The following is a 15,493-nucleotide window of genomic DNA, read 5'->3' on the forward strand; positions in this document are numbered from 1 at the left end:
TTTAAAACATTGTTCAATGAGGTTTCAACATTTTACTTGTGAATGAACCAATTAAAACCCATTTTGAGCAAATGTTTTCTGAACACATTAAACAAGTATTATAAATAAAAAAAATAGATAAACATTTGGCGATTGTTTGTGGCGAATATTAGAAAAATATAGCGAGAAAAAACATGTTGTTTTTAAGTGGCAAGAAAATGGAAAATTTTTTGAATATAATTTGCTACTTTAATCAATGAAATGGGTTTAAGACTTAGCTACCCTCTAGGGTAGAAATCACGTGAAACACAACAGGCAACTGAGATTGGGAATCGCTGCAAGCTGTGCCTATATTTAGAAGGCGTCTGTCTAATCTCATCGATGCGAGGCACGTAACAAATATTTGTGGCAATTACGACAAACAAAGGCAGAGGCAGGGGAAGGCAGTCAAACAGTCAGTCAATCGTTCAGTTAGTCATTTACTCAGACAAACTCCCGCTGTGGGGATTATGCTTGTGTCAATAGGATTAGCGCATTGTGAGAGTGAAGGAAATATGGAAAATTACATGAGTAATTAACCTCGAGAGGAGCGAGAACTCATCACATTCTTTATTGCAATGAACTTGAGGCAAACAACTTGTTGTTGTTGTGGGCGCAATGCCCCAAAAGGCGGCATACAACGTACGCGTGGCAATTGCATTGCGTACGATGAGTAATGTGTGTGTAATGCCTTTGTCTCCCTTCATCATCAATAAAACAAAAACAATACAACAACAATGCAGTGCAAATATAAATTCAATTCGGGAAATGGGAAACAACGACAGTGGTGAATTTTGCTATATAAAAACTCAGGTCAGGAGCGAAAGTAGACAACAGTTAACTAGCAGAGCTCTCAAGGGACAGGTAACAACACGAATACAACTGATAATTGCAATCGATTGCAAAGAAGTTTGAGAGCAAGATCGAGCGAAATAGAGGGAGAGAGAGACAGAGAGGGAGAACAAACTAAGCAAGCTGAAAGATTAGCTGAGCTGAGCGAGAGATTTGTTATCAGCTAACCCGGCGATTTTAAAAGCAAACCTCAGTCAAGCAGCGATTCACAGTTCCGCCTCAGCTCTCAACGAGACAACAACATTTCAGCTAAAATACTTTGATCAATTTCAGTGCTATCACAACAACAACAACTTCGACTCATCTTGCGCTTCATTTGCTTCACAAGGATCATTCAAACAACAACAACAGCTGACATCATGCCTGAGAAACAAGTTGCACCTGTTATCAGTCGCCTGGAGGAGTTCGAACAGAATCTGCCCGGGTAAGTTACGGATTGATTAAATCATCCCCAGCCGTAATCATCTTTGTCATTATCACTATCAATGTGACCTTGCGACCAGGCAAGAGAACAGAGACAGAGAGGAAGTCATGTAATAGGGAGACTGCTGATAATGCGGATTAGGAAAAGTGAGAGAGATAATTACAGCAAGTAGGAAAGATAGAAAGAAAGAAAGTTAACGACAAACTGACAAACATATTAAGATATATAAATGTTGATATAGACTCTCTATAAGATAAATGTCTATATAACAGACAATTAAAAGGAAAAATAGCAAGCAATGCTCAACTTTGAGAGACCCTTTAGCTAAGCTAGTTGTAATTAAGTGTTCCTCAAAAAGTTTTATACGAAAGATTAGCCTGTTATATAGAATATATGTATATATTCGTATTGTAGAAATGCGAATATAGCGAATACATACTTTTTAATAATATCAAAGTTTACATAGGCAAATCAAAACAATTAAGAAAGCTGTTAGAAGCCCGCTACCCATTTTGAATAAAAGTAAATCTGTACGGTATTATTCTGAAAATAGACCGAATAATATACCTCAAATATATACTCAAACATATATTAAATATGACCTTCGACATATTTAGTATTTTTGCGGTATATTATTTGGTATGATTTAAGAATAATACCGCACTGTTTTGCTTCTTCCTGTTACTTTCATTTCCTATCGGCACAAAGTTATAATAGCCTTCTACCCAATGGGTAACGGGTATAAACAGCAATGTGTGCGACTGTGCAAGACTCTTAATGTAAATTCCTAAAAAGAAAATATACTTAAACAATAATGCAAAGTGTGATGAACTGTAAAGATACCGAGTACAGAAATGTTTCAACAAGTAAGATGTTTTTTTTGTAGATTATACGATACTGTGTTGCCTTCTCCATTATTAGTTCACTTTCAATAATTTGCAAGTTTAATGAACTAAAGTTATACTGAAGTTTCTCTTTGGTGAAAAGAAGAGCGAAGCGGCAGATGAACAAGGCTAAATCACTCAAATAAAGTCGAGTATTTCTCCTTCAATCCACTAAGCTTCATCCCAACCTAATAGAAATGGAAGTAAGCTACAAAATCAGATAAAATAAGAATAAATAAGAATGCAATTGAAATGGAAATATAATGCAGGAAAACTTATGAAGCAACTCGTCGCAACATATCCAAATTTCATTTAATTTTCATTTACCATACATTCTGGTCTAAGAAAATCGCAAAAAAGATGCTCCAAACACAAGGGCTATCCCTTAGCTTAATTTTCATATCTTCAAATTAAAGATTGACATTCTGTTTTTTATCAGATAGAATAGCAAACAATCTTATTAAAACCTTAAGTTTACCTTCTTTAAAAACCTTTAAAAAAATGGTTTAATATATTTCCCTTCCTTTGCCTTCCAGATATCTGAACACACATTCGAAGCTGGCCATTCTCCTCGATTACGACGGCACCTTGGCGCCCATTGCATCGAATCCGAGCAAGACCAAGATGCCCGTCGAACTGGAGGCGATACTCCACAAGTTGGCCAAGCATCCGCAAATCTTCCTCGCAGTCATCTCAGGACGTGCCCTGAAGGATGTGCAGGCGCATGTGAACATCGATGGCGTCACCTATGCCGGCAATCACGGACTGGAGATCGAGTATCCCGATGGATCGCGTCACGATTACGAGTTGCCCGCAGACATTAAGAAGAACTACACTGCGATGGTGCAGGAACTAAAGCAAAAGGTGGAGAAGAATGGAGCCTGGGTGGAAGATAAGCGAGTCTCTCTCACTTATCACTATCGCGATACTCCCGTCGAGTTGAAGGATGAACAGAAGCGTCTGGCCACGGAGATCTGTCAACGTCACGGCTTCCGGGCGAATCAGGCTCATGAGGCCATCGAGGCAAAGCCGCCAGTTGATTGGAACAAAGGCGAGGCGGCTCTTTACATACTAAAGAGCAAGTTTGGCAAAGATTGGGCGGAACAAGTTCTGGTTGTGTTCGCTGGAGATGATACCACCGATGAGGATGCCATGAGAGTAAGTAAAGAATACTTTCCTAAGCTTAAACTTTCCTTAACTCATCTTCTTATCATTCTTTTCTTTAGGTACTCCAAGGCTTGGGCAGATCCTTCCGCATTGCAGCCGATGATAAAATCGAAACCTTTGCCGACTTCCGTCTGCCCAAACAGGATGTGATGACTGATCTGCTCCAGTGGATAGCTCGCGTCTATGCCTAGAAATATGAATACGTGAATTAATTGCTTAGTTATTTAATGAATTTACTCGTATGTGTAAGCTCAAATTTGAAGTTTAATTTTAAATGTTGTTAGCTTTATTTACAAACAATTAAACAGCTTTACATTTAGTTGATACACTTAAACACATAATTTTGTATATAAACAAAGCGAACTGTTTATGCTATAAATACGTAAATTCCTTTTTTTCTTTTACATTTTACAAAGTGCGAGGCGGGGAATTTGAAAGAAGCGTGAAATTACAATTTTACAGAGTACATACTTAAAATTAAAATTTAAAATTAACTCAACAAAAATTTAATTAAATTTCATACCAAAAGCTTGATAACTGAAAAGTTTTTTACAAATTTAAAATAGTTTTATAGTTAATAGTAAAATTTACTTATTTTTGTGACAAATTTGAAAACATTTCTCATCGTTAAAAACATATTTTAAAGGTGTGGACATTTATTGTCTGCGATAATAGTTTCTTGAATTTATTACAATTACTTAATTAGAATATATTTAGCATTATTTTTCTTCATATTTCTTTTTTCTTTGTCTGCACGTTGCTTTGTGTTTTTAAGTCTGTGAAAGCAGTCTAAAAATAATGCAATTAATTTAGCAAAATATATTATTTCTGATATATAATAAACACATGTTATTTATGCATTCTTTAAATTAATTTAAGCAAGGAAAGCGTTGGCTGAACAACGTTTCTCCAGGGCATTGATGCGGCGCTTGTTTTAAATTACGTATACGTAATAAATTACACATACGCAAAAGTTAATGAATTAACCATAATAAATTAAATAGATTTTTATTGTTTACTGTTTGTTCATTGTGTGTTTCTCTACTTCCTGCAGCTGTTTTTCCTCTAATAATGCAGCTCTCTATACCTAAGCTTCACTGTAGCTACTACAAATATTTTGACTGTCTGATTCAAATTAAGTTATTATTTATATATACTTTAATATATTTCCCACACTGTTTCTGCTTTTCCTCTCTCTCTCAAATGTGTGTCACTCAAGCGGAGGCTTCACTGTGCCAGTGATGCCAACACAACAAAAAGACAAACAAACAAAATAAATAGTTCAATGCAAAGGAAGTGTCGGCGGTTGTGTAAATGATCATAAAATGTTGCCCAAACACTCGATCAATGAATGAATGAATGAAAACGCTGTCGGGCAGCTGTCTAAGTGAGTCAAAATAAATCGCTAGACACAAAACGAATGTGAATGTGAGTGTATTCATAGTATTCACATAGTGGGCTAAGAAGAAGTGTGTCAACGGAGATGAGTCCAAAAAAAAAAGTGAAACGACCTGAAGACGACAACGATAACCACTCGCTGTATTTACGAGCCTATATCTACACTATATAGATATCGAACTGACGCTATATATACCACACACACACATACACATATACAGTATATATTCTTGTGTATGTATTTAAAGATCCATTATGGTATGTGCTTTTTTATGTGCATATGCCTCATAAATAACGTGCGCTATTACTTGGCCAACGACCAGGGTTGCCACACTTCCCGCACACACAGAGAGAGAGAGAGCAAAAGAATGGAAGAGAGAGCATCACTTCTTCTTCTTGCTCATATATGCCTCACCATGGGGCTTTCGCTGGCGCACCTTGGGCATTAGTATTAAGTCGATCGAGGTACGTCCAGCACGTCGCACAGTTTCCGGTAGATAGAATATCTTATATTTTTTAACTCAACATCAACTCAACTCAACTATGGCTGAGCAGAAGAAGGCACCGCTCTTGAAGAAGGAGGAGGATTACGTCAAGGCTCTCGAGGGGTAAGCTTCAACAACAATGTGAACTTAGCTAGCAACATATTTGAACAATTATCCTGTTGCTTAGCTTCATCACACCCGATCAGGATCAGGTTGTCCTGCTGCTGGATTACGATGGCACCCTTGCTCCCCTCACCGAGGAGTTGTCTGTGATGCCCAAGGATACGGAGATCAACATTAAGAAACTGGCTGCCAATGAGAAAATCTTCATGGTTGTCTTCTCCGGTCGCGAACTGAACGAGATCAAGAACCACTTGAAGTTCCCCAATGTCACCTATGCTGGCAATCACGGTCTCGAGGTGGAGTACCCATCGGGCAAGAAGTTCAAGATCGAAATGCCCGAGGAGCTGCTCGAGAAGCACAACAAGCTGGTGGCTGAGCTCAAGGAGAAGGTGATTGAGAAAGATTTCCCAGTTTCCTGAGCTTATTCTAAATGGAATTTTTGTTTCCACTTACGACAGGTTGTTTGCTCCGGTGCCTGGGTCGAGGATAAGAAGATCTCGGTGACCTATCACTACAAGGGCGTCACCGACAAGCTGAAGGCCAAGCTCATTGCCGAGGCCAAGGGTCTGATTCAGTCCCACGGCTTCCAGTTGATCGAGACTCCCTACGCTCTGGAGGGCAAGCCACGCGTCAACTGGGACAAAGGTTAGTCTGAAGGGGAACTTAAAAAGTTATATATATAGTATATAGATATATAGTATACATATTCGATATATCAATTTGTTTTCGATTGTCAGCCAACTGTTGCCGCCTGTTTTTTCGTCTGCGGCTGTCGTCGGCACCTGTTCGAAACAATTCGATTTTGAACGGGACGACGCTTCGATGATTTAATTATTGCCCAAAGTCTGCAGTCTATATAGTATTCCATATATTTCCCCATAGCGCACGGCCGCAAAATTCAAAATTTCACCCCAGAGAGGTGGAATGTGGGCGTCGTCTTCGAAGAACCCAAAATGAAAATATCAAAAACAACCGAAATTTCTTGCTCACAAATTTATGTGGCAACTGTCAGCGTTCAAAAATGTTTTCCACTTTTTTCTTCGATTTCTTTTTTTTTTTCCTTTCTGCTTTTTTTCTTTTTTCTGTCGGCGCCCCTCTTGACAAATAAAGCAGAGAGCAAACTGATGTCAAAAGCGCGCCACCTTCTGAATAGACTTGCCTAAAACATATATGTATATTTATATATATCGCATATATCTAGCTTTCTATGGTCTTTGGGAAATATTTAGTCAGCGCGATGATAAATGTTCAAGTCTCTGCAATTTCTCAGCGAAAAATTTTGCTTTCATTTCGCAAATATTTAATTTTGACTTGTTTTGTCTAGCGTTTGATTTGTTCCTATTTGGAACGTGCAGAGGATATTTTAAATTCCTTACAACACAATTTAAGATATATGTTCGAAAACGTCTACATGTTTTTTGTAGAAATGGTATTTTTTTTAACTTAATATTATAAAATGGGAAATTGAATTTGTAATACAGATTTACATAAATTTCTCTATATCATTTCTATATTTATTAATTAATACTGATAAGTTTGAGTTACTAAAATTAATCATTTAATGATAGAAAGATGCTTTAGAAATGATGTAGAGTAATTAATTTCTGGTTGGCAGCGATTTATTTCATGCACTTTTATACAATATTTATACCCGATTGGCATGAATTTGCAGACTTTGAATTAATTTCAATTAATATATCCCTGGCATAACATAATCATGTCTACATCGAATATAATGAATCCGATACATGAGGCAATTATAACAAGGCTATGCAGACAGTTTAAAGAACTCAAACTAAGCGCATCTAATGCGAAACATCTTTAGCTAATGATGCGATGCTTCACAAAACATATGCCAATAAATGCTGTCACTATATAGTGACGCATCTTGGCTATAAACGATCATATTTGATGGTTTTCTGAATGGCATAAGTTACTATATATATAATTCTGATCACATCCCGTTTTGTAGTCTGTCATCTTGTTAGATCAATCTAAGATCACATGATCATCTTCTTCTGCTAAAGAATGATATTCCATATTCAAAATGGAATGCAATCTGTCGACAGAATTGTTGTTCCAAAATTATCCACAATTCTCGGGGGCGAGAATACGCGACATTTCCAATGAGCCGCGACAAATGTGCATAATTCAAAAGACAACAAAAATATTTACGGCCAGAAAATAAAAATTAATTATGATTGTGCCCGCCTTTTGGAGGAGCAATAAATTCCTAGTGGAAAAATATTGCACAAAACGAAAAATATGAAAATTCAAAAATTTCGAAGATAGCAACAAGAAAAAAAGAAAAAGCGTTCGAAAAAAAGAAAAAGCAAAACAGGCGGTATTTATTATTTCTGTATGAAAAATGAAAAGCTGGCAAGCGCATTTGAAATGGCAACAAAAGCAAGAAGCGAGGAGAAGAGAAGAAAGTGGAATTGTTGGTGCCGTCTGAAAAGAAAATGCAATACTTAAATTGATGGACAGAGAGGGGATGGAGAGATCGGGACGACTAATGCGTCATCAATTAAACAAAAATGTAGCGTTAATAGCGAACAAAATAAACAACAAACAACACAAAGCCAGCATAATTAAAATAATGAAAAAAAAGGCAAACACACTCAACTCGCATATTATTCTATTATATAGTATGCAAAGATATAGTATGTATATAGTGACGGTCTGTGGCGAGTTGAATGATTTGAAATTGTGGCTTGCTTGACGGGCCGCAGGCCAAACACAATTTGCTCGCTCCACGCCCACGCAGCGGACTAAAAATAACGCCTAGAAGATACACACTTAGATATAGACATATAGCATTATAGATATATGTATATGCCCCGATGTGAGATAAATCTCTTCCCCTAACACGGGCAAGTCAACTTCTTATAGCATATATCTATTCTCATATACATATATAGCGAGTGAACGATTCAAAATATTGTGGAAAACTTGTTTATTGCCCGAAGATCCGATTCTCCAGCATCTGCAAGACGTGCATATATGATCAAGGGGGTCCCAAAAACAATGCCGCAAATATGCCAAAATAGCTCGAATCTATAGAACATTTTTTTTTTATTATAATGCTGATCGCATTAATATAGTTAAAATAGGATAAATTGAATAAATGGGCTTCGAAAACAATGCCAAAACTTTTGAAACATTTTGTAATTATATTCCATTAATTCAATTGAATGAAATTAATCATTAGTTCATACTGATAAGCATATCAAGATTATTCCAAAGATAGTAGGAAGTCTTCTATAGAAAAGCACTAATAATTTGTAAAACGACTTTAGTTGGTTCCACGACTCTGACAAAAAATATCAATTCAATTGATTTTCATTAATATCAACAAAGAATTTAAGATAATTATATTTCTAAAATAAAACAAAAATATTTAAATTTTAAGTTAGGACTGGTATATCAAAATATCCATTAAAACCTATAGTCTTTTTAACAATGTTGAGCTTACAATTTATAACACAATTTTATTTAAATATATGGTTATAAAGCCTTTGCTTAGATTAAACTTTAAACAGGAAGCCCCCCAATATCAATATATATTATATATATAATTCATAATATTAATTTACTTAATATTACAATTTACTTAATAAAATTCTCTTTGAATTTCAGTTTTAATACAAGTTTAGCCTTAAATAGAAGATCTTTAATATTGATTATTTTAATTAATATTAAAAGATTTAAAGAAATAAAATAAAATAAAATTAAAATGATTGGTTTCTTGACATAGCTAATAATAGTTCAAGTTAGCATATGTATTTATATATAACACTTTTAACAATTAAGATTTATTTTAAAATAATGAAATATTAAAACGATTTATTGTAGTTGTTGGTCATTAGATATTTTTCTTTTAAATTGAAGAAACCTTTAATAAGGATTGTTTTATATATTTAAAAAAGCTTAAGCCTCAAATTATATATCTTAGTAGTAGAATTAAAGACTGTTAATTTCCAAACACAACTTTTGGTATTTATTATATATGACTTAATGTAAATATAACTTTTATTTAAAATCTTCTTGGTTCTAAGTACATTATAAGCTTATCAAACCCTGCTTACCGTTTTTCGATTCTTATATATTTACAGGAGAGGGTGCCAAGATGATCCTGGAGAAGCACTTCGATGCTGACTGGGCCAAGAATCTGAAGATCATCTATGTGGGTGACGACACCACCGACGAGGATGCCATCAAGGTGCTGCACGGCATTGGCAAGACCTTCCGTGTCTCGGAGCTGCCCACGCTGAAGACCTATGCCAACTATCAGATCAAGACCGTCGAGGAGGTTGGCTGGCTGCTGAAAGCTGTTCAGGCCAACTACGAGAAGAAGAAGAAGGCATAAGCATTGCGGGCCACAGCTCTAAGCTTAAGCTAATTCCACACATACACACACACCACACACATGCACACATCAACACAAATACACATATGTAGAGTTGTCTTGTATTTCATACTATTTATGATTATGAATATGATTATTACCAATTATTTATTATTATAGATGTTTTGTATGTCAATCTCTCGTCCCTTATTTTTCTGTTTTATGTTTTCTCTACAAAATTCGCAATAAACTTGTTCATATAATTTAATAATATCCTTCCTATGCATTTGTCTTAAAATATTGCCCTAAGATTCGTTCGCTTCCTTTGCATCTCATCGTCGATCTCCCTTCATTGCACCAGCTCGCGCTGCTCCAGTGCGTCCTCCTCGTCCTGCTTGCTTTACAATCGCTGGCGGCACCACGGCAGGCGTAGCATTCACAGCTGGTTGCACAGCGCCGGCTACCACACCAACTGGCGTCGCCACCGGCGTCTGGCCAGCGACCGTGCATATATCACCAAGGGGGTCCCAAAAACAATGCCGCAAATATTCCAAAATAGCTCGAATCTATAGAACATTTTTATACCCGCTACCCATAGGGTAGAAGGGTATTATAACTTAGTGCCGGCAGGAAATGTATGTAACAGGTAGAAGGAGGCATCTCCGACCCTATAAAGTATATATATTCTTGATCAGCGTCAACAGCCCAGACGATATAGCCATGTCCGTCTGTCCGTCTGTCCGTCCGTCCGTATGAACACCTAGATCTCAGAGACTATAAGAGATAGAGCTATAATTTTTTTCGACAGCATTTGTTATGTTTGCACGCAGATCAAGTTTGTTTCAAATTTTTGCCACGCCCACTTCCGCTCCCGCAAATCAAAAAAATCGAATAACAAGCCTAATTTTAAAGCTAGAGTTACGAATTTTGGTATATACAATAATTACTATAGTAGCTATGATTCCTGAAAATTCGGTTGCGATCAGAAAATTGTGGATGTTATTAAAGAAATACTTTTGTATGGGCAAAAACGCCTACTTACTATGGGTCTGAGTTGCTTTGGCCGACAATCTGGTACATTGTGCCGTCTATGGTATATTTTAAATGGTGTACTATATCGATATACCAAACGTATCATTTGGTATATTTTTAGTATTTTCGGTATATTTTGAAAATGATACCGCAATATTTTGTCTTTATTAAAAATGGGTAGCGGGTATCTCACAGTCGAGCACACTCGACTGTAACTTTCTTACTTGTTTTTATTATTATAATGCTGATCGCAATAATATAATTAAAATAGGATAAATTGAATACATGGGCTTCGAAAACAATGCCACAATAGCTGAACTTTTTAAAACATTTTGTAATTATCACACCGCTCAATAAGTTCCCGGCCCGACATATAAGGGGCAGTAGTAAGCAAACATCGATATTTTTATCGATACTGTCTGATTCTGTGGGGGCGCTGAAAAGTCCAAAGTTGTTACCGTTTTTCCCGTTGAAATAAAACACTCGCGTTTTTAATATCTAATAATTGATATATTGTAAACTTTCGGGTTGTTGAAATATTCGCACAGATTGGGGGTGTTTTAGTGACCGTGGTTGATGAGACGTGGTTTTGAACTGACTCAGTAAAAATGCCGATGCCATTTTCACCGATCTTAGATCAGCGTTGCCAATTTATCCATTTCCCCGCTAGATCTGACGGTTTTCAAAAACAAAATGCGGGATAAATTGAAAACTAGCGGCTAGCGGGAATTATAGCTATTTGCAAAACAAAACTGATGGAACTTTAGTTTTTTAAAAACATCTGGTACCTTTGCACACTTTAAAACCTTGCAGTAATTTTGCATTGCAATGATAAAAACATCGATATGCCAAAAGATCTTTGCATTTTTATCGATTTATAGTTTTTACTAATTTTATACTCTATATACATGACCATCTGGGTATTTCACAATTTCCAAAACGATCGTGTGGGGCAGTTAAAATGCCCAAGATTTATAAACAATTGAATTGCACGGACATACCAAGACAAACAACCATAAGTCTTCGTCATCTCCGTTTTCACAGACGAACAAAATAACGTTTGTTCCGACTGTCTCTGAAAAAACCTGCCAGCAAGAGGCGGCATTGTCTTTATACATATGTCCATATATGACCATTTGGGATTGTTGTGCGGGAACAAATTTCACAGAATAAACTGCACCAGAATAGGGCATGATTGGCGAAATTTACTAATCAAAAATACTTAATAAAAAAATCAAATTAATAAAAATATTGTTTTACTAACGTAGCTTTATATTTTGGCTATCATCCTAATTGTCTGGCGGTTTCTAGCGTTTTTCATATGTTACTTCAGCTACTTTATGAGCAGAAGAATTGGCAACACTGCCGATCTATTGCCGAGCCGCGCTCAGCGGTGGAGAGTTGTGGGAGAGGGAAGCTGAGAGCACTGGAGCTTTGAGTGCATTCTTACGCGTGAGCACTGGAGGTTGAGTGCATTCTTACGCGTGAACGCATTACTAGTGAGCGAAAAGCTTTGAGTGCTCTTCGATCCGCGAAGCGGAGGTGTGCCACTCACTTACAATGCGCTCGCAGCAACACTGTCGATTATCTTAAGCTCTGTGTCCAAAATTTTACATCTTTACGACCACGTGTTTTTAAGTTAAACATTTTAAAGTGAAAAAACCTTTGAGGTTTTCTACAATATGGAAAAAAAGGAATTTCGTGTGCTCATTAAACACTGTTTTTTGATTGGAAAGAATACGGTAAAAGCCAAAACTTGGCTTGATAAACATTACCCGGATTCTTCCCCAGGAAAATCAACCATTAAGGATTAGTATAATGAATTTAAACGTGGTCGTATGGTCACCGAAGACGCTGAGCGTTGCGGACGCCCAAAAACAGCAGTTACGCCAGAAAATATCGCAAAAATACGAAAAATGGTATTGGCCGACCGCAAATTAAAATTAAAGGAGATAGCTGATGCCTCAAATATATCAGAGGGCAGTGTGTTTACGATTTTGCATGAACATTTGGATATGAGAAAGCTCTACTCAAAGTGGGTGCCGCGATTGTTGGCACCGGACCAAAAGCAACAACGCATCGATGCATCCGAGGCGTGTTTAAGCATGTTGAAGCGTAATAAGACCGATTTTTTTCGCCGTTACGTAACAATGGACGAAACATGGATACACCATTATACTCCAGTCTCCAGTCGTCAATCTTCTGAGTGGGTGGTAGCCGGTGAAAGCCGTCCGAAGCGTCCCAAAACACAAAAATCAGCGGGTAAGGTTATGGCGTCCGTATTTTGGGATGCATACGGGATTTTGTTTATAGACTACCTGGAGAAAGGTAAAATAATCAACAGCGAATATTATGTAAAGCTGCTAGATCGACTGAGCCAAGCGATCAAGAAAAAACGTTCACATATGGCAAAGAAGAAACCGCTGTTATATATTTCAACATCTTCCATGAAATTATTCGTTAATTCATACTGATAAACATATCTAGATTACTCCATTTGAATGTAAGCTCTTTAAAGCTGAAGTCTTCCATGGAAAAACACTAATAATTTGTCAAACGACTTTAGTTGGTTCCACGGCTCTAACAAAAAATCCATCCATCATTTCAATTGATTTTCTTTAATATCAACAAAAAATTTAAGAAAATTCTATTCATAAAATAAAAAAAAAAATATTTAAATATTAAGTTAGGACTGGTATATCAAAGTAGGATATCCATTAAAAACTATAGTCTTTTTAACAATAGTATTTACTAAAATAGATCGAGATGTTTTATTTACTTTAGGAAACCCTTAAATATCAATATAATTCATAATATTAATTAATATTACAATTTACTTAATAAAATTCTATTGGAATTTCAGTTTTAATACAAGTTTAGCCTTAAATAGAAGAGCATTAATATTGACTATTTTAATCAATATTAAAAGATTGAAAGAAAGAAAATTAAAATGATTGGTTTCTTGACATAGCTAATAATAGTTCAAGTTAGCATATATATTTATATATAATACTTTTAACAATTATGATTTCTTTTAAAATAATGAAATATTAAAACGATATACAGAAGTTGTTGGTACATTAGATATTTTTCTCTTAAAGTGAAGAAACCTTTAATAAGGATTGTTTTAAATATTTAAAAAAAAACTTAAAATTCAAATTATATATCTTAATAGTAGAATTAAAGACTATTTAATTTCCAAACACAACTTTTGGTATTTATTATATATGACTTATTGTAAATATAACTTTTATATTTAAAATCTTCTAAGTACATTAAGCTTATCAAACCCTGCTTACCGTTTTTCTATCCTTGTTTATTTACAGGAGAGGGTGCCAAGATGATCCTGGAGAAGCACTTCGATGCTGACTGGGCCAAGAACCTGAAGATCATCTATGTGGGTGACGACACCACCGACGAGGATGCCATCAAGGTGCTGCACGGCATTGGCAAGACCTTCCGTGTCTCGGAGCTGCCCACGCTGAAGACCTATGCCAACTATCAGATCAAGACCGTCGAGGAGGTTGGCTGGCTGCTGAAAGCTGTTCAGGCCAACTACGAGAAGAAGAAGAAGGCATAAGCATTGCGGGCCACAGCTCTAAGCTTAAGCTAATTCCACACATACACACACACCACACACATGCACACATCAACACAAATACACATATGTAGAGCTGTCTTGTATTTCATACTATTATTATTATGAATATGATTATTACCAATTATTTATTATTATAGATGTTTTGTATGTCAATCTCTCGTCCCTTATTTTTGTGTTTTATGTTTTCTCTACAAAATTCGCAATAAACTTGTTCATATAATTTAATAATATCCTTCCAATGCATTTGTCTTAAAATATTGCCCTAAGATTCGTTCGCTTCCTTTGCATCTCATCGTCGATCTCCCTTCATTGCGCCAGCTCGCGCTGCTCCAGTGCGTCCTCCTCGTCCTGCCTGCTTCACAATCGCTGGCGGCACCACGGCAGGCGTAGCATTCACAGCTGGTTGCACAGCGCCCGCAACAACGCCAACTGGCGTCGCCACCGGCGTCTGGACAGCGACCATGTTTCCAGTTTGTGGCGCTGCCGCTTGAGGATCAGCACGTTTTGGTTCGCTCATGTTCAGCGCCTCGTTGAAGATCATACAGAACTCGCCGATCTTAAAAACCTCGCCATTCTTGCCCGAATATAGAGTGAGGCAGTGACGCCAAATCGACGCATAGCCTTTGGTCAGACGAACAATGTCGCCGGGTGCAATCAGCTTGCCGGGCTCATCCCAAATGGAGACATTAATGCTGGCGGTGGGATCACCTACTTTGAAATTGCGCACCTCTCGGTTCTCTTTCGTCACTGTTGCTACGCCAACCTGTTGAAATAAAAGGCATGTTATTAAAAACACTAATAAACAAATGCCAACAAGTTGTCAACCTCGAGTACAATGAATATCACATTGATATTCTTCAAACCGGGCTTAATATCCTTGATGGGAATGCATTCTGCGTTGTACATTATATTTCTGGTGCTCTGTATTGGATTTACTTAATTTAAGTAATTGTTAATTTGCAATTTGATTTATTTTTTCTTATTTGACGCTAACAAAATTATAAAATGCATATAATGAAAGAGGCGCAACAAAACAGCTGACCAGAAAATATACTAGTTTACAATGCCGGCAAATATACTACGGCCTCACTGACTTTGCTCCTCACTTGTGATAGTGAAGTGTAGCAGTGAAGTGAATAGTGACTGCGACGAAATTTACAT

The 15,493-nt window shown here is 36.6% G+C and overlaps 3 protein-coding genes across 4 annotated transcripts; 2 read left to right on the forward strand and 1 right to left on the reverse strand.

The window, feature by feature from the left end:
- Positions 1-807: 807 nt before the first annotated feature.
- LOC117564352 (trehalose-phosphate phosphatase) lies at positions 808-3,703 on the forward strand. The gene is made up of 4 exons (XM_034243067.2): positions 808-882; positions 1,144-1,294; positions 2,715-3,336; positions 3,405-3,703. The coding sequence occupies exons 2-4, from the start codon at positions 1,230-1,232 to the stop codon at positions 3,534-3,536; spliced, it is 819 nt and encodes a 272-aa protein (XP_034098958.1). The 5' UTR covers positions 808-882; positions 1,144-1,229; the 3' UTR covers positions 3,537-3,703.
- A 1,483-nt stretch (positions 3,704-5,186) lies between these two features.
- LOC117564350 (uncharacterized) lies at positions 5,187-14,560 on the forward strand. 2 transcript variants are annotated; one of them, XM_052002001.1, is made up of 4 exons: positions 5,187-5,351; positions 5,416-5,740; positions 5,810-5,996; positions 14,058-14,560. In XM_052002001.1, the coding sequence occupies exons 1-4, from the start codon at positions 5,287-5,289 to the stop codon at positions 14,309-14,311; spliced, it is 831 nt and encodes a 276-aa protein (XP_051857961.1). In that variant the 5' UTR covers positions 5,187-5,286; the 3' UTR covers positions 14,312-14,560. The 2 variants fall into 2 exon arrangements, with proteins under 2 accessions (XP_051857961.1, XP_034098957.1); XM_034243066.2 differs by lacking the exon at positions 14,058-14,560 and adding an exon at positions 9,467-9,895.
- Positions 14,470-15,374, reverse strand: LOC117564353 (SOSS complex subunit B homolog). The gene is made up of 2 exons (XM_034243068.2): positions 15,158-15,374; positions 14,470-15,095 (listed from the first exon to the last, which is right to left on the reverse strand). The coding sequence occupies exons 1-2, from the start codon at positions 15,236-15,238 to the stop codon at positions 14,622-14,624; spliced, it is 555 nt and encodes a 184-aa protein (XP_034098959.1). The 5' UTR covers positions 15,239-15,374; the 3' UTR covers positions 14,470-14,621.
- Between the last annotated feature and the right edge of the window lie 119 nt (positions 15,375-15,493).

This window comes from Drosophila albomicans, chromosome 2L (assembly GCF_009650485.2).
Source record: "Drosophila albomicans strain 15112-1751.03 chromosome 2L, ASM965048v2, whole genome shotgun sequence".
Taxonomy (NCBI): domain Eukaryota; kingdom Metazoa; phylum Arthropoda; class Insecta; order Diptera; family Drosophilidae; genus Drosophila; species Drosophila albomicans.